Raw genomic sequence first — 20222 nt, 5'->3', positions numbered from 1 at the left:
TAAACATAATCGTTTTAGTTCTATGGTCTAGAGCTAACCTCTATACACCTTGATTTTTTTTCCTCATCTGTTAAATGAGAGTAATGTCACAGAGGTAAACATTAAATGAAGTAACATATGTAAGGCAGTTGGCCTAGTATCTGGCACACAGAATTCATTTAAGAATTCATTAAAAAGATGTTATTGCTTTAAACAAAGTTGGGGGCTCATGTTCTGTGCCCATATAACATGCTCTGGATAAACCTAACAATGTACTAACATCCTGGATTATGTTTACATGTTTGTGCATTCCCACCCAAGAGTGACTTCTTTGAGGCCAGGGACTGGATTTCAAAAATCTTTAAGTCTATAAAGATTACCCTAGTACACTGCCTGGCGCATTTAGCAGTTGCTCAATAACCTTTAAAATAAACAATTTAAAGAAGCCAAGCAAAGTGTATAGATGCATGCTGTCAAATATGGTACTAGGATGTTTAAATTCAAATTAAATAAAGTACAGAAAACTCATTTTTTTCAGTTGAACTAGCCATGCTTCCAAAACTCAGAAGTCACATGTGGCAAAGAACTACTGTAGAGAACATATAGAAAACATATAGAAAACTTCTATCATCATAAGAAAGTTCTACTGAACACTGGTCTAGAGACCATGAAAACAAATAACTTAATACATCCATTACTTAATATAAATATCAACTGAAAAACCTACCTAGCTCAAGGCACCGTGTTAGGTTATGGTGTATCAGTACATAAAATCCCAAAGAGAAGCAGTCTAATTAAAAACCATCAGTAAGTAGCATATACATCGCAAGCACTGGTTTTTTCACCTATTTTGGATTCACCCAAGAAAAAACAATAAAATCACAAACACCAAGAATGTTACTAGAAAGCTGGTCCCAGCCAGTGCCTGGATCCCCTAGGGTTAAGAGATTGCGCACATGCAGAGCACAGAACGTTTCACCACCTCAGGTCTCACAGGGTCTTCAATCCCCACCACAGCAATGCACGTGAGGCCGGTGACAATATCATTTTCATTATCCCACTCTGGTTCGGGTTCTCCTGCTGGGAAATCTCTGAATGCAAGACATATGGTTCTCAAGCCTTCTGATGCCATCGGTTCAATCACTGTTTTTACAATATCATCACGGTCCCTTGGTCTGAACACTTTTGCCTCACCATTAGCACTCAAGATTTTGAAACACCTAAAAGGAAATGTTGAATCCAAACATCAATAATTAACAAAAATAATGGTTAATGCCATTTAAGTGAACTGGAAGGGCTAGAAATCATGGGATCTGATACTAGGAATTTAGAGAATTATGTATGCTGCATTTCCACAGACTTAAATCACACTGGCTTTTTACCTTTCCCTTTATACAACAGATCTAGTTTTTACGGTTCTCGTTTTACAGTTCTCCGCCTTATCAGTTATTCTAGATATTCTCTAAACCTTCTCTTTTGGAAATGCAATGCTTTTAAAATTTCACAAAGAACCTCTAGTGGCAGAGCAGAATAAATTACACAACTGTCCATCCTGGTACAGAATCAGGCATTAACACAAAATTCATAAATATTCTTCTTTTAAAGTAAAATATCAAATTCAATCAACGCCTTACCTGAGATGTTGTTTCATCACCTACATTGTTTTAGCCATGAAAGAAAATAATAACTTATTGTTAAAGTAAGCCTTCTACTCAAACGAGAGACATACTGCCAAAATAGTTTTATCTTCAGCGACACTAACTACACAATTTTAATTATGTAGTGAACAGAAGTCACACGATGTACTTCCCTATTTCTTTTTTATGATTCCTCGCTCTGCCCCTCTCCCTTGTGATGCCACCTCCTTCTGCTTCTAGGCGGTGATGGCCAAATCCACGTCTTCTGTTTTGATGGTTTTCCAAAGCTCTCCATCACTGCTGAGGAGCTCCACAGGGATGCTGGAGCAACACCTTAGACCTACCACGGGCAAGTCTAAACGCTGCCTCCTTCGTATCAACACCCGCCCCACTCATTTCCACGTAAATCTAAAAATCTCACCTGCACACTTCCTTTTCCCATCACCTACACAGTATCAGCTCCTAAGTCCCACATATTGGACCTCTTAACAGTCTCCTCAATGTTGCCTCTCCTTTCTGTTCCCACCCTGCTACTGCCTTCTCCTGGCTCTTACTTCAAGCTAGAGCTACTGTAACAGCTTTTTAAATTATTATCTGTCTCCAGTCCATCCTCTCCTTGCTGCCAACCCACCTTTCTTCCTGATGTAAGAATTATGTTCCATCACAGATTTGCTCCTTCTACCACCTGAGGAAAAAACCCACTCCAGTTGTATCCTCTGACCCACTTAATTTTTCCTGCTTAACCTAACGTGTAAGAAACCATCAAAAAAATGTAAATATTACTGGAGGACTACTAACTATTGGACCCCAAGCTAGGTGTTTCACATGTGTCTTTCCATTTCACTGTCTCAGAGCTGGTGGGCAAAAGGCTTGACTGGTTTTGGTACAAAAATCTTCCCTGGATCACCTATCTGCCATTCAGCAACGCATGGATGAGACAGATTTCTAACCTTCACACTGACATCAGATAACCAAGTGTTCAATAAAAAGAAGGCTCTAGATGTGGTCTGTGTGTCACAAAGGCCCATTACTACCCAGATGAACTATGCGACCAGCTACCTCCCCGATATGGGCTGTGTATTCCTGCCTCCTTTCCTTTGATGTGGCTTCCTTCACCTTGATGTTCTTCATACCAAAACCTAGCTAAAGTGCCACATCTTTCATATGACAATGATCTCATCTTAACACTCTGTAACCATCTGTCATGTGCTGCGTTTCAGTGATTTATTTATAGACTTGTCTCTTAAACCTATTAGAATATAATCTGTCAAGTGTTCATTAAGATAACACTGGATTATAATCTACATATAAGCAAATTAAAAGTAAAAATACTTTAAATGCCCAAGTTCAAATGAGCTCTAATTCTCCAAGGCTGCTCTTACATTTTTAAATTCTCTATTGGAATTAGGGAAACCAAATTAATTTCAACACCTATTAAGAACATACAAACATCAGATAAATTTTACTTAAGTGTGTAATGTCAAAATTGAAACTACTGGTCTATAAAAGGACAGTAAAAGAGAAATATCATTTAAAATGACAGGAAGATATTTAAGTATCATAATGCAGCAGCACAGATAAAAAACCTCATTCTGATATAAAAGGAGAATTCTGAAGATCTAGTGTTAATGCTCTGCTATTCTAAAAACTTATCTATAATTCATTCATCACATTTTTCGAGCTCACAATCTACAATGTGGTGTTGAAGATCTAGACTTGAATTTTTCTTCCCAGGAGGGCTTTATTTTTCATGATCCTCTGTAACCACGGAGTCAACACGTCTAAAAGCGAAGATTGAGGTTTATTTTATTAAGTCTATCAGACTTAATGTATTGGGCACATTTTCCCTCCAGCAAAAACTATGAAATAAAAGAAACAGAAGTACAGAAATGGCAGAATACCATGGGCGAATACCTAGATACCATTAAAATATGCTGAAAAGCTCTGAGGTCCTATCAAATGCCTGATGTTCACAAAAAAGGAAACAGCAACAATAACAACATAGTAGGTATTCCATAAAGCAACTACAGTGAGCAATTTATTCATCTAAGCATTTTACTCTTACTTTTTCAGAATTATCTCAGATGCACCCTTGCTGAATATTCGAAAACTTCCATCTGAATTTTTCAGGACAGTACTCATGGACTTCCTAACAGAATTGAAGGTGTAGACTTTGTACAGTGCTTCTTCTGGTATTTCATTTCTAACATCCTGATAATCTCGTTTTAAATCCAAAAGAAGTCCCAACAAGGCACATTCAGTTTTATTACCAACATGACGAGGTAATCCACCCTCTTTCTCTGGTGGCTATAAGAGAAAAAGGTTTAGAAACTAGTATCATCTTGTTTCTCTATGACAGTTTAACTTATAATGTAAATAGAATGTGACATTCTAAAACAAAACTACATAGGAAACTTCTAGTAATATCAGCATTTCAAAGAGGGACACAAAAAAGTACGGTAGAAAGGATCTCTGGGGCGAGAAGGACATGGATTCCAATCTCAGCCCTGCCCGTTACTAGCTACGTGAATTTTTGGCAAATTACCCCACTGCTGCGGTCCCTGGCTTCAGCATCTGGAAAACAGGTACACTTATGACCCAAGAATTAAGTGAGATAAGGCATGTAAAGTTTAAAGCTGGCTCCTGGCACACAGTGAGATTTAATAAATTTTAATTCCTTTCCTTTTCTCTTCCTGTTTTCATTAAACATTTATGTTACATAGTTCAAAATTAAATCGACTATACAAGTTTTTAAACTTAGAAGTATATGCATTAAAATAAAGCACTGTTGCCTTAAACATATACAAAAGCTTTATTTCCTTCATCGTATCTTCACAAATACCACCTAATATATAACTATCACTACAGTAATAAGGCCAGATGTGATCATCTTTACTTAACAACTGATGAAAGTAAAGCTCAGACTTTCAGCTAGTAAAAGGCAAAGCTAGATCTAGAACCGGGATCTCATAACTTTTCAGTCTAATAATCCAATTCATGCACATTTTCACTAGACAATTTGTAGTATTAATTTGGTTCATGGTCTTGACCCATGAATCACTAGAACACGAATCAACTCAAGCAATTCCATACTTCACATTGCAAATAAGACTTTTAACTTGCAAAGTTAAAAATATTTTATTCTAAGGCAGCACAAAGTCTAGAATTATTTTATTGAGTTAATTTCAAAAAGTCTAAGGATGATGGCATTGGCAGGGTATACTGAGAAACCAAACAGAGCATACAGCAAGCATAGATAAGAACATATTCATTTAAGTTGAAATCTGGCTTCAAAATTTTCTCTAGAAAATTGAGAGTTGACTTTCTATAGTAAGATAGCCTGGTCTTTCACAAAATAAATTTAATAAGAATTTAAAATTAAGAATTTATTATAAGGCTTGAGAGTTTCTGAACATAGGAAATTCAAATTATAGGAGGAGGAAAATGCAAGTAAACAAGGTGTAAGCTGATCAACAAGTCTTACTTGTGACACAAATTGTATTACAGAAACTTACGTACATTATCTAACTTATGTAACTTCTAAAAACAGATTCAGTTCTCCAATTAATATATAATAAGGGTAGGTCTGAAGAACTACACATAATCTATTATATAAAAATTAATTTTCATATACAAATTAATTATTAAAGAAACCTTACCAATATTTTTGATGTATAAGCACAATTCACAGAAATTCCTGTTACAAGATAGGACAAAATATTTGGTGGAATAGCTTCTGGTTCAGGAATCTTTTTATAGTGTTTTTCATTTATGTAAGCTTGAACAACTGTCATTCTGTTCATTGTCAATGTTCCTGTTTTATCTGAACAAATAGCTGTAGCATTTCCCATGGTTTCACAAGCATCCAGATGCCTTACTAAGTTATTATCTTTCATCATTTTCTATAGACAAAAAAAAAAAAAAAAAAACAAAACAACCAACCTAGTTAGGCTACATACAAAACCAATCACCTCATTACATAAAATTGCAAAGTACTTTAAATTAAGAATTAAAACTCCCAGCTATATACAGATATACAGTATAAAGCATTTATAAATTTAATACTGGAAGAATTTTGGTATATTTAACCTATTTGAATAAGCTGAAGAGCATATTAGCTTTCTGGGGTTACATTTTTTTTTAACCAATGCATAACATAAATTTAGTACATGAATATAGTTACTTGTACTCATACGCAAATTATGTTGACTATACGCCTCCAAAAGCTTCTGTGAAGTGTCTTCACCTTATGTAAAAGCAATGACAATCTGTATTCCACTTAAAGAGGTACTTACGGCATCGTAAAAATATGACTTTTAAGGATTAAATCTTCTCCTTGTAAGACGAAAGACAAATCACCAAGGAAAAAGTAGCTTTTATCAGTTAAAATACAGAACTGATAGGCATACAGTTATCTGATTTTTTTTTTTTACTCTGATAGACTGAGATAATGGTATCAAAACCAGAATGGGTCATTTTTATCTTTTCCATATGCTGATACACCTGGCATTCTCATCCTTAGGATAATCTCTTCCTCTTATTTATGACAAAATAGTCTCTAAAAAACTCCGAAGAGATTTCACAGTAACCCCAAAAGGCATTTAAGTTAAAATGCTATTGATAATTCATTTTCAAAAATGTAGAATGGGTTAAAAAACTACAGAGCTAGTTTACAAAGTGTGGCCTGTGACTACTGATACACAAGATACTACAGAAACTGGTTCCTTTGAAGAAATAAATATGGGGAAGAGGTGTACCTCTCAAATTACTTGTGATTTATATGAATATTAAAGATTAAAAGAATGAAGTTCTACAGTGGAAAAAAAAAAAGTGCTCAATTTCACAAAGTACTAATAAAGGATCCAGAAAGACTACACACCTCCAAGAAGAAGAACAACGTTAAGTGGTAACATTTGGGCTAAACACTTTTAATAAAGAGATGAAAGAACAGCAGCTAAAATGCTCTTATTCATTTTACACAAGGAAATGACAGAGCTGCATCCTACTCCAGGAACCGGCGTCCGCCTACTGTGCAGGAGTTTGGCTTTGTTGTGATGAGGTTAGAAGAGCAGAAAGAAGCAGCCCAGAGAAAGCTGGACTTAAGAGACGCCTCTATGCTGTGTTCCTACAGGTCAACGCTATGCCTTCTTCCTTTAATTTTACAGATGGGGAAAAGGGAGGCCCTACAGTGAAACTTTTAGACACTGCCTAGCGGGGCTGTGCTCAGTTTGGGTCAAGGCTGCCTGCGAGGAAACATATACGTCCGGAAGTGTCAGAGACCTTCAACTCTGGGCGGGGGCAGGACTTGTGACAGCATTTCTAAAGGAGACTATGCATTTCTGGAAGACTCCTACTTTCAGAATCAGAAAGAAAAGAGGCACCACAGGTGTCAATTTTCTCCACCAACTAAAGCTTTAAACTTAGTAAATCGACTTCACCGTTTTCTGCTTACCTTGACAGAGTAAGCCAGGGAGATCGTGACGGCCAGGGGGAGACCCTCTGGAACCGCGACCACCAGAACCGTGACTCCAATAATGAAGAACTTTACAAAATACTGTATGTAAATTGGTGTGCACTCTGCAAGCCATGGTCTCTTCTGAACCCAGAATGTATCAATGACAAAATATAATACTAGAATGATAACCGTGATGGCAGACATCAACAAACCTTTCCGTATATTTAAAAAAAAAAAAAAAAGGAAAGAAAGAAAGAAAAAGAAAAAAAAAAAGTCATTATTTCAGTGGTCCAGACACTACCCATTGTCAATTATGTATTAGCCACTGGAAGAAATTACCACTGGTTTGAAAATACTTACTTTAATGTCTCTGAGAAATTGTTATCTCTCTCTTTTTTTTTTTTTGCAACTAATTCATCATTTGGCATTGTCAGATTTAATTTCTGCTTCCAAGTATAGCCCTGTCCCCAGGAGAACTGGTAGAAAAGTGTTTATGATTCTTTCCTAGACTTACTTGTATCTTCGGCCTTCTACTAAAGCTAAGACAAAATAACAGGTAATGACAAAGAAACACCAAAAGCTTAGAATGAATGGGTACTTCATATGCTGGCAACTGCTTACTGCTGAATGTGAAGCTGGTAGAAATCTGATTGATGGGGAGACTTGGAATTAAATATATTCAACCCTATGTTTTTTATTAAAAAAATTATTTCTCTCAATTGTTATCTATCCTCAGTTCTTCACGTTCTACAAACCATTTACCTATTTTGTCGACGACTCAGCCTTTTACAGATGAGTACTGAAAAATAAGACCAGTTCACATATCCGCACCTAATACTCCAACTACCTTAAATCTACCCCTTCCCCAAAACTGAGGTAGTATTACCCTTTAGCTATACATTACAAAAAGCAAGTATTTGCTATTGGATAAACTTATTCAGAACGGGAGCAAAAACCTCACTTTTCCCAACATACTCCTAAGTAGAATTATGTAATTTAAGTGATTTTTTTTTTAAAGATTTTATTTATGACAGAGAGACAGCGAGAGAGGGAACACAAACACAGGGGAGCTGGAGAGGGAGAAGCAGGCTCCACGGCAGGCTTCCTGCTGGGCAGGGAGCCCATATGGGGCTCGATCCCAGGACCCCGGGATCATGACCTGAGCCGAAGGCAGATGCTTAACTGACCGAGCCACCCAGGTGCCCCAATCTAAGTGATTTTAATGGTATATGCTGATTTATCTGCATGTTCTTTCACATACATGATACTGCTAGAGGGCATGCTATATTTTTAGCTAAGAGCTCTGCTTCTGCTGCTTTTCTCCACCTGAAAGCGGTTGTATTAACAGGTATTTCTAGTGAGGATAGCAATTTAGTAACTTTGGCCTCACCAGGATGGTACTTAAGCTAATCCATTCAATTTAAGTAAAGTGTAATTTTCAGAAAAACATGATCTCGTTTTCTTCATAGTCAATAAAAAGATGAGCAACATGTGTGGTGAAATTTCTTTTTACTAAAATAAAGTTGGGGGCACCTGGGTGACTCAGCCGATGAAGTGTCCGGCTCTCGAGTTCAGCTCAAGTTCTAGTCTCAGGGTCCCGCGATGAGCCCTGCCTCAGGCTCTGTGTTCCACAGGGAGGGCTGAGGATTCCCTCTGCCCCTCCCCTCCCTCACACGCGCTCCCTCCCTGGTTCTCTCTCTCTCCCATCAATCACTCCTTTGAAAAAATAAAATAAAATACAGTTGGATAATCTGCTTTGAGTAACCAATGGCACTATCAGCACTCTCTCTACTGCTCCCAGAAATCCTGAGAATCTCAGACATGAGAGTATGGGCGGTCTTCGGCACTAACCCGAACCTCCCCCCTTACTGCTAGCTCCTTCCATGTTTAATGGGGTTAAGAGCCCCTCAGCTGCAATGACATCACGAGGATCCGCAAAACTCAAAGACCTAGTAGTCTGTGGATAAAACTGAAAATATTTTTAAAACCCCTTCCACTCACAAAGCAACTATTTGCAGACTTAAGTGGGTCTAAAGGCCATTTTCAAGCAGAAAGTCAGCATATTTTAAAAGCAAAACACCTTATTTTCTTCTGTCTATCATACCTGCTTTGCCAATCTGAACAGCCAGCTTTGTAAGTTTCCCTTGTAAGACAGATTTTTCCTTTTTTGGCAAATTTGCTTTCTTTTTGTCTTTTTCATCACCATCTCCACCTTCTTCGCTCTTCAAAGGCTGCATTTCCATGGCTGCACCATCCTGGGCTTTCGCTACATAGAAGAACAAATAAAACGTCACTCCATTTTTTAACGCACACAAAACTATTAATATTTTGAAACTATTTTTGAAACGTATCAGTTTCTTATAGAAACTAGAAAAGATTTAAATATTCGGCTTTGTGTGTGCATGGGTATCTATGTCTAGCCAAAGAAAACAAGACAATCGTGATACTAGGTTGTGAATCTCTGTACCAGATTTGAGAAGGTTGTGCCAGGTAATAGGGATGAGGGAGAAGAAGAAACGTGGGATCCTTAGAACAAGAACTAAATACCAGAATCACTTCTCTCCCCTCGTGTTGTGTTTGATAAGGTTCGTTCCCAAACACTATAAATCCCTCCCAGATGTGACCATAATGTAGAACATTATGTGTAAACCATATAGAAAAATGTACATGTTTACAGACCTAAATAAGCGCCAAGAAACCATTTCAGTTGTATATTCTATTTCTTAGACATTTTTCCTAGCAATATTATAATAACGAATGTTAAAAAAGTTGAAGTGCTTAAGTTGAAGTTATCTACATCTGGATTTTTCTTAGCTTACTACCACAAATCACAGTTAAAATCTTATTGCCACTGTAAGGGCAAAATGACTACGGCACTGGCAGAAAGAGAAGTTAACCCAAGTTAACATAAACTGTTGATTTCCCCTGCCACATGTATCCTACTTTGGGATGAATACAGTACATAGTAGATATACTTTTGTATATAATGAAAACAAGCTAACTGTACTCTTATCCTTGTGAACTTACCTTTGTTGCGATTCTCAATAGCTCCATCTTGTTTCTTATCTGTAGGAACAAAATGGGAATTAAAGCTTTCCAAAGGAAATAAAGACAGCCATGCTGAATTATGCAGAGGTAGTTCACATTTCTATAACAGAATTGTTACACAATGGTGTGTGCTTGTACAGATAGAAAGCGTTTGGCTTGCAATGACCCGCTGGGTCGATCACCTCCTAGGTCTTCCTAGGTCTTCACTAAGGAAAATACGCCAAAGTAATTTGGGATGTCTATACCTTTTCGATTTCTCCGTAAGACTTTACTCTTTTATAAGCTGCAATGAAACCAAATATGGTACCAGAAGATCTCAAACTAAATACTCATGTAATTCTAAGAAAGGAGAAAAGGGCAGAGGTAGGGAGGGAGGGAGACATGTCCTGAAGATAACAGGAACACAGGAGAGCTGTGCTGGGAAGGGGAGAGCTGTTGTTGGGAAGGGGCGCAAAACCCACACAGAAGAGACAGGAGAGGCAAGTAAGTAAAATTAGAATATGAATAAAAAGAATGGGCCGGTAGGAGTACCAGTTAAGACAATTCAGCAAATTAGTTTCAATCTGGAGAAAACAAGCATGAGAACCTCTAAAGCAGTAAAATAATCAGGGAAGGAATACATCTATTGTTTGGAGCAGGCAGTGGAATACTGAAAATGAGAAAGGAGGCAGAGCCCATTCAGTCAATTTTTCTCCTACCTTCTCTATCTAGAAGAGCTATCTTCAAACTGGGAAACGTGGAAGAGTGTCAAGAGGGAACAGCTGTTCATGATAGAAGAGGAGATAGTATCTAGCTACTTTCAACAGGCTCTGAGTTCAGAGGAACCAGACAGCTACATTCTAGACTAGGAAGGAAAGGAGAAAGATTACCCCCAACTGCTTTTGGGTAACAGCCAAAGCAGTCAAGAGAATGAGAGAAGGGCTGACGTCCACAGATGGAAAAATGCCCCACTTCATGAAGGGAAGGGAAAAAAAAAAACCACCTCAACCCCAAGAATCAAAAATGATAGACAATGAATTAGATGTTCATTCTTGAGAATATTTTTGAGGGTTTAATCAAAAAAGAGATATAAGATCTTAGAAAAAATAGAGCTTGTTAGAAAAGACACAGTGAGGTCAACAAGTATCAGGTCACGATGCAAACTCCCCTTCCTTTTTAAATAGGGTCCGTTGACCTTTGACTCCTATAAATTAGGATACAGCACAGTGTCTGGTTAAGAGCCAGACAAGCAGGTCTGATCCGGCACTTACTAGATCTCTGACCTGGAGCAAGCCCAGCATCTCAGCAGGTTTCTCATCTTTGCGTCCTAGGGTTTTAAGGATTAAGGAGATAATGCACACAGTATTGAGTAAGTGGTATCATTATCACTGGTTTTCAAACTGCCTTCCACTCCACCTTAAGAAACCTAAAGAGGCCCCAGGAGGGCTATGGAAGGACTGGGACAAAACAACTTAGAATGGGGGGTCTTGCTAACCTTCACTTGCAGTCAGTTTTCAAGTATGTTTTTGTTTGAACTAAAAACTTCGCAGCTTAAGATGAAAGCCAAAAAATAAAACATCCAAATATTAAAATCATGGTTGTAGTTAAAGCAAACCAAGATTTTAGCAAGGTTTTTATTTTAGAAGATCTCAAAATACTTATGTGTAAGAGAGAAATATGGACTTACTATCCTAAGTAAAATTAAGTAAATCCAAGTGGTTAAACCACAGTAAACTGCTGTCACCCTAAAGGAAAAGAATTGTGTAGGCGCAAACCTGAGTGGGAGAAAAGGGTGGTACAGCAGATACTCAGAGCAGGATGGGGAGGGCTTTTTAAGAAAAGTAACATGTCTCCAGCTGCGTAATTCTGAGCTATCTCCCTACTCATGACAGTTTCTGGTAAGATGCTTGTGGTTAAACTATGATTATCAATTTCTGCTGAGGACAGATCACTTGCAGGGACAGCATATACAATGGGTTGAGATCAAATTTCTAAAATCTTGATATCTAATACTTTGGGCTAAATGTAATAAACAGAGTAAGTGTCAATGGGAGGTCTTTGTCTTATGTCCAGAAACCACCGACTTAAGTATAGATGGGGAAAATGTGAACAATAGAAAACGTGAAACAGATGAAAAGCTCAAGGAGACCAAAATGTGATATGGTTGACAAAGTTATGACTGAAGATGCAGAAGAGATAAGCAAATTGGAAGTGAGAGTTTAATTCACTTTGGTGCTCAGATAATGGAAAGACACTAAGACTAAAGAAAAACAATAAAGGCCAATGAAAGTGTTCGAGGAGATGCTGAATTTGTCTGGCTATGGTAAAAGGGACTGATGCATTCACTAAAAGCCCTTGATGGACTGTGACGTCTACAAGAAAAATTAGGAAATGGAAGAGACTCTACTAATTCTACCACTTGAAAGTACTATAATAAGTAACTTTTTATAGAATGTTTCATATCAGAACCTCATAAAAGAAGTATATTTTTTCTGTGCCAGTTCATCTAACCAGTTGCTGTTATTTCCAAATACCAATTCTCACAGAAAATTGTGGATCTTACTTTTCTTTTCCTTTTTCTTTTCATCTTTCTTTTCTTCCTCTTCACCTCCAGCTCCAAGTAAGGTAAAGATAATTCCAGTTTGAGAATTAACACCTACAGCAGTAACGACCATCCTTCCAGAGCCTTCCATGACATGAGTACCTACAGCAACAGAAAACTTACTGTTTTAAAATTGCTAGGTTTTTTCCCTCCTACCTTCACGTTTCAAACTTTAGTCCTACTGTCTTTCATATACAGTACTTAATAACTTCAATAAGACATTAAATAACCTAAATTCTTAGGCTTAAGGGTTTAACTCTGTAATCCATTTCATCTGAATTCAAAGTGCACTCCACCACTCATGTACCATGAGAGATTGGTCAGCTTATCACATCGCAACTCCTCACCCATAAAATGAGGATCAGAGTACCTAGCCTTAATAAAAACAATGAGACTCAAATAAAGGCACACATGTAAAGTGCCTTTGCACACTGCCTGGAATCTGTGGGCATTCAAGGAATACACATTAATTTTAATTGCAAAATTATTACAATGATCATTATTGACACTTCTCAAAAACACACTGCGTAAAAAGAAATGTGCTTATAACCAAAAGGACTCCACAGCAACAAACTGCCCTATTTACCGCACCCAAACCCGTATCTCTTCCTAAACCAGCTTTCCACCCAGCCAGCCTACATTACTGCAACAAGCCTCCTAGCTAGTCTGTCTTTCCAATTTGTCCTGACATCAGTTTTAATCTCTCTAAAACGTGAATTTTTTCACAATCTCATGGCTCAAAGACCTCTGATTCTACGCTAACTAATGGATTAAATCCAAAGTCTTCACCTTGAGATCAACCAACCCTTCGTTAAACCTTTCATCCATTACTCTAACATAAAATGCCAAGACGGAAAGCCATGGAACAGAAATGGGGACGTCGATTATATACTGACCATCCCTTACGACCATCTTGAAAGTTGGCAGGCATTATTTTTTCTTATTTCCTAAACATTTGCCCAAGGTTATATAACAATTAAGTGGCAAGACAAAGATTCAATCCAGCTTGGTCAAGGGACAAAGGGCATATTCTTCTACTACAATGCCCGTAAGTCTGCTGACCATTCTCCGACTTGTACAGCTACCTCTGCACCTTTCCTAATTAAAAGGCTTCGCATCTCTCTAGTGTAATATTGTTGTGAATTTTAAGTGGCCTTCAAAAGCAACTCTTTTTTCTAAACTCCCAATAAAGCCTTCTTTACAGTTAATCACATTTATTTGATCTCCTAGTTTAAAACCATATGGGCAGGTTCTGTTGCCCCATCACCATTTTATCTGCCAAGTCAACGCACAAAGGTTATTTGCTAAATAATGTCATAAAGCATAAGTCCTTATTCCAGTAGTTAAAAAATTATATTTGTCTTCTAATTACTGGGCAACTTATCCAATATGAATATTTTAGGCCTTTGATTTTCTTGCTGTTATTCTTTGTTTTGTTGTTGTTGTTTTAAGTAGGCTCCACACACAGCATGGAACCCAACGCAGAGCCTGAACTCAGAGATCAAGAGACAGATGCTTAACCAACTGAACCACCCAAGTGCCCCTGATTTTCTTGCTTTTAAAATTCTATATTCTGAGTATTTCACTGATTATTAGCTTCTCTGTCAGTGAACAGGCAAAGCAAACAAGAAATGAATTTCAGGATAGTGAAACAGTATTTATTGAGCAACTTCTACATGTAAAAGGCAATTTCTTTCTTTTAACAATTCTGGCTTTTGGCAGATTTCAACTTATTTACATTCTATTCCTCCTTACCACAGGTAATCAGATGCTGGTGGTTAATGTGCTCAGGCAAAGTAAACAGTTTTTGTTCTGGTCATATCCCTACTGCTAACTGAATAACTGCTTTTAAAAAATCTAAATTTAAAAAGCCAAGAACAGCAGTGAGGGAATGGCATCATGAGAATACATTTAAAAATAAATGCATTTTATGTTTTTTAGTACATTTTTGGAATAGGGAAATAAATGGAGAAAAACTTTCCCACCCACATTACGATAAGGGACTCTGCAAAGTTATTTCGGTCTTTTCTTAGCCATGGAAAATTTGCAGAGTTCTTGTGGTACACTTGGTGTGTCCGGGACCTGAGTCTACATAAAGCTTACTAGCAATCTCCATTAAAATAGAAAAGAACCAAAGTTCAGGTAAAGGACATCAACCTGAAGAGCTAAGCACTTTGTAAATAAGCTAGATGTAGACAGAAGTCTGGCAGTATATATGGCAAAAGGCAAGAGAATATCACCTTAGTTCGCCAAATACCGTGGCACAGACAGTCTGTGGGGGTTAAGGTCTGATTAGATTGCTTCCCCGTCCTTGGAAAGACTATAGATGTTACCCAGTTAACAATTACAGTTTCTTAAAACTACAGCAAGGAATAAATAAAGTAAGTATACATTGTACTTAGAGATACCGAACTTCTATATCTAAGATATGTCTGCTTGGAATGAATTACAAGCACACCCATGTAAAGAAAAAAACAAACAGGATGTTCTTGGTAGTGCAGAATTTTGAAGGTATACAAATCCCAAGGTTTTTCTTAAGAAGTAAGTCTATATTATAACTGGGACCTCTACCCTCTAATAATGGTGTTTATGTAATTACTCTGATTTTTACTGGTGGGATGTTTTGCAATCGGTGTTTTAGGCACATATTTGCAAATCTTAAAAAGGTAATAGTTACACTGAAGTATATGCCCGGAAGTTGTGGCTTGACTTAAATGACTTGTCTCCAGTTTGACTTTGGTTTCAGTAAAACCATGCTCAATCAATTAAAATATAAGGTTCACTGAGAAGAACTGAACCACTGCAGCTGCCAAATTATTACACAATTCAATTGGCAGAAATCTCCTTATGACGTAAAATGTTAGCATTCTATTAACGCCTGAAAATGGTAACAGAAGATAAACAGGCAGTATTCTGTGCACTCCAAGCTCCAGTATAATTCAGTCTAACAAACATATATAAACAATGATCTTAGAGGCAATTTTATAAATTCTATAAAGAACATTAGAAAATTAAGAGTAAAAACCTGGAAATCAAATGTGAAAGAACTGGCATGCTTTTGGAGTCAAGTGTGAGACTGTGGGGCTCCCTCTCACTCAACATTTTAGAAGGCTGCATGCAAATTTTCCCACCATCCCTTCCCTTTTCATTTCCAATTAACCTCAGGTCAAGCTACCACAGTTACTGTTGGGAGAGCCTCCCAGGTAGACGGCCACGTCCCCATTTCAAACAGTGCCCTTACCTGTACAAATCCTACTCTTTGTTCTCAGCACGTCTTACCTACGTGAAAATTCACTTCTCCCTAGTAGATGTGTGCCACTGCTAGGCCTACCGTTGATCGGGTATGTAATCTTTGATAAATAATTTAGGTCTCAGATTTATTCCTCAGCAGTTAAATGAGGAAGCCAGATTAGATAAATTTTAAGGACTATATCAGTTCTTAAAAAAGAATTAAAAAAACCCAACAAAACCCAAAAAACCTGTCTTTGGTAGTACATCCAAGGGAATTCATTCATTTGCTTTAAAAATAATCATTCTTTAATTTTATACATCAACAGGCCAAAAGAATTAACATAAGGCAGAAAAGTAGAAATCATTAGGCTTATATTTCAGTTTTATCATTATACTAACACTGACTCAAAAATTCTTATTTGGATTTTATTTTTTTTTTAAACTTAAGCTCCTCATTTGTAAAATAGGGCTCTGGATTCAAAGATCTCTAGTATCTCTGCCAACTTTAAAAAAAAAGTCCCTAAGGATTATAGGGTAGAAGCTAACATAAAATACAGAATCCTTCAGTTGTAGGCTCTTAGAGAAACTGTGTTTGCTGACAACGGGATACAATCGTGAAAGAGAAAGAAGTGCAAAGATAAGAAAGAAGTTCATACCTGATAGAAGTAAGGGATCCTTATCTAAAGATTTCTTAACATGATCAGATTCACCAGTCAAGGAGCTTTCATCAATTTTAAGATCATTGCCTTGAATCAGTATGCCGTCAGCTGGAAGAAGATCACCTAAAACAAAAAGCAATGGTATACTAAACTGCCAACAGGATTACAGGAACTTTACCTCTAGCCTAAGAGGTACTGCTCGTTGTTTACTTACCATATTTCACCTGAGCAATATCTCCAACAGTAATGTCAGCTACAGGTATCTGAATGACCTGACCACCCCTGATGACCGTGAACTTCTGTTCTTGTTCAATTCGACTCTGCAAACCTCTAAACTGTTTTTCCTTACTCCAGTCATTGAAAGCTGTTACTAATACCACACACACTACTGACAAGAGGATTGCAGCGCCTTCAATCCAACCAGTTTCTCCTTCACCTTCTTCTTCTCCAACAGAAACTTCTCCACAAACTATATGGAAAGAAAGAAAATGCTTATCAAAAAAAAAAAAAAAAAAAAAAAAGATTCTGAATTGATGACAACAGACATTCTATAAGTTAATTATGATGTTTACATACCTTGTTAATTTTACTCTAAATACCTTACTGAACCCAAAGCATTCCACAACGATAAGAATGCTTACTATATCAAGTTCCCTGCCACCGAAGATTCTCACCCTCAGGGCACAGAGGCAGTCTAGAGTTCTAGTTAAGAGCAAGGACACTGGGGGAAGATGAAATCACAGCCTCAAGGCAAGTTACCTACTTGTGAGACTCCGTCCCTTAATCTGTCAAATTAGGATAATACCACCTACTCCGCCAGAGTTGTGAGGATTAAATGAGAGAACACTTTAATGTAGGCAGAGCAGTGGTTAAGAATTCCTTCACACTTGACCAACGGTTAATGCTACTAATCATTACATATATTAGACAAGATGTACAGGAAAACTTAAATACTACGTGCTACCCATGAATCATGCTTATTTACTGTATCAATTTTACAGGAGTAAAGCAACACTTGGTTTCCAGAACATGAAAAAGTAAGCCAAGGGCTACTCATTAACCCAACTATTTGGGCACCTGCTCTAGGTGCCAGACAGTACTTGAGCGGCTGGGGATACAGCAGTAAGTAATACACACAAGCACTGTCTTCGCATGAAACCCATACTCAGATTGGAAGGTGTGGACAGTGTATAAAGAATTCAGATAATAAAACACAAATAATTAATTTCAGATATAGCACATGGCATAAAGAAAATAAAGGAGGGTGATGTGCTATCATGTGAAGAAAGGGCTAACTGTGGTTTGTGTGAACACAGAAGGCCTCTCTGAAGTGTCAATGACATTTGGGCTAGGAGCCAAATGATAAAAAGGGAACTAGCCATATAGTTGCTTTAGAGCGTTCCAGGAAGAGCATTCCAGGGAAAGATTAGAGAAAGAGCATTCCAGAGAAAGATTAAAATCAGTACAAAGGCTCTATGGCACAAAAAGGTTTACAAAAGAATGAGGGAGGAAAGAACCTCAAAGGCTCAAAATTGAAGGTCAACAATTTTGAAGAAAGAACAATGAAACAGTGCTACTTAGACTTTGGGCTACAATCTATTTGTGAGTTTAAAGTCAATTCAGTGGCTCATGACCAGCATTTCAAAAAATGAAACACAGCAAAATAAAGAGGATATATACACAGTTAAGGTAAGCATTGCTTCTTAAAATTCACTTGGGTTATTTATAAATTCACATGAAGGCGTATGTTCTTCTGTATATACCTATATAAAAAAGTTCTTTCTTACCGAGGATTGAGCTGAAAAGTCTGAAGAAAGTCAATTATTCTCTTAGGACAGGTAAAGCAGGAAAAAGATTATTCAAAGAAGAGAATGAGTAAATGAATGATACTAGTAGTAATTAAAGCAAGTTCCAAAATCATGAGCATGAAACAAAGATATGATTTGATAGATAAAGATTCTGAATAAAGATTAATCCAGGAGAGGTATGTGGGACAGATGAAGAGAGAGAACACAGAAGATTGTAATAAAATCAACTGGTGGCGGTGAAATAAAAGGGATGATGTGAATGAAAAATAAACAAACACAAAAACCCAAGGACCATCAACAGGATTCAGCCATCAATGGGTACAAAAGCATGTTCTCCAAAGGAGATAGCACTACAACCCATCAAGAGTGCTAGCTTCCCCTTCTAAATATCAAAACTTCTCTTTGAATTACATCCGAGCTGAAGAAATGACCATTGTCATTGTACACAATAACTAGTTTATGGTTTACAATGTTCTGAACAGTAGAAGCCAGCCGTAGGACAGCTTCTCCTCCCCCTTTCCCTTGCCCAGAAGATAGATCAGCTCTCTGAATTAAGTAGCCCAAGTCTGGACTCAAGAACAGATGAAGGCTGAAATACCATGTTGACCACTTTTGCCAACATGAAATGCAGGTAAAATATCATCTTCCAAGTGAAGCATTTCAATGGGCTTTGACCTCATTGGTTAAAAATTTAAAAATGAAAAATGTTACAACAGTGTACAAAAACAACACATTGAAAGCAGAAGATGGAATTTACCAGTCATATGTCAACAGAAACGTTTATGTAACTGATGGATGGAGTGAAAATAAATACCATTAGTGAATACACTTCCTGCACTTGGATTTACATAACGCTGTTAAGTTTCTTTACAGCTATCAGGAACATTAAAGCCAAGTTCTAAAATAAACTGAACTCAGACCCAAATCAAGGGAAATCAAGGTTTAACCAAAGTTATAAAATATAATAATGTATACTCAATCATGCTATCAATAATGGTATTTTATTGTTATTAAACATCAAAATTCTAAACCTCATTTCATCTTTTTAATATTTCAGTTTATATTTTTGCATATGTTTAAGACTATGCACATTATAAATATACAGTATATACAATATAAATATACACATTACACAGACAGCTCTAAATAAATTTAATTCACAAATGCATCATTTGCAGATATATGCACAGATTTCTTCCCAATAAGGTATATAACCAAAAAAGTTTAAAGATCAATGCGAAAGAGATCGGGGGGAAGGAATTATGAGGCAATTATATCATTCTCAGCTTTAAATCTCGCATGCATATTTAGAACTAGAAGATTGAATATTTCAAAAGAGAACATGAAACAAGTTGGTGCCATATTTCATTTCATATATAGTTCTACTTTAGATTATATAGACAAAGTTAGAATGATCTTGAAACAGATGGTAGTAAAATACTTCTAGAAATTAAATCCTTTTCCTGATGATCATCACAAATTTTTAGAGTAGCTGCAATGAAAAAAATATTGCAAAATCAAGTCACAAAAGGATTCTAGTTTACCAATTATACACACACACACACGTATAAAGTATTTTGATAATGCTTTCAGTGAAGTCCAAGTACAAATATAGCAACACAAATCTGTCTCTCCCAAAGTGGTCCCCTATAAATTCACCTGAGAGAGATGCAGAGTCTAAATTCAGTCTACACTCTACTGCAAGGCAAATACTCCATTCTTAAAGTTCTCCACTTGAGCTATTTCTTGGATGGTGCATCAAGTGTGTACATTAACAATATAAAGAAGGAGTTCTCGAAAGTACCATCTAGGAACCCCAGGAGG

The 20222-nt window shown here is 37.0% G+C and overlaps 1 protein-coding gene across 5 annotated transcripts in view; it reads right to left on the bottom strand.

Moving 5' to 3' along the window:
• Positions 1 to 20222, bottom strand: part of ATP2B1 (ATPase plasma membrane Ca2+ transporting 1) — a 124068-nt gene that overhangs the window by 28055 nt on the left and 75791 nt on the right. For all 5 annotated transcript variants that reach the window (XM_044228993.1, XM_044228997.1, XM_044228998.1 and 2 more), the window contains 9 exons: positions 16805 to 17059; positions 16588 to 16713; positions 12662 to 12802; positions 10099 to 10137; positions 9176 to 9337; positions 7069 to 7283; positions 5276 to 5518; positions 3682 to 3923; positions 962 to 1199 (listed from right to left, as the gene is read on the bottom strand). In XM_044228993.1, the coding sequence (XP_044084928.1) occupies positions 962 to 1199; positions 3682 to 3923; positions 5276 to 5518; positions 7069 to 7283; positions 9176 to 9337; positions 10099 to 10137; positions 12662 to 12802; positions 16588 to 16713; positions 16805 to 17059 (1661 nt within the window). The remainder of the gene's footprint in view (positions 1 to 961; positions 1200 to 3681; positions 3924 to 5275; positions 5519 to 7068; positions 7284 to 9175; positions 9338 to 10098; positions 10138 to 12661; positions 12803 to 16587; positions 16714 to 16804; positions 17060 to 20222) is intronic.

Source organism: Neovison vison, chromosome 12 (assembly GCF_020171115.1).
Source record: "Neovison vison isolate M4711 chromosome 12, ASM_NN_V1, whole genome shotgun sequence".
Classification (NCBI taxonomy): Eukaryota; Metazoa; Chordata; class Mammalia; order Carnivora; family Mustelidae; genus Neogale; species Neogale vison.
This window is presented reverse-complemented; position numbering and strand designations above follow the sequence as displayed.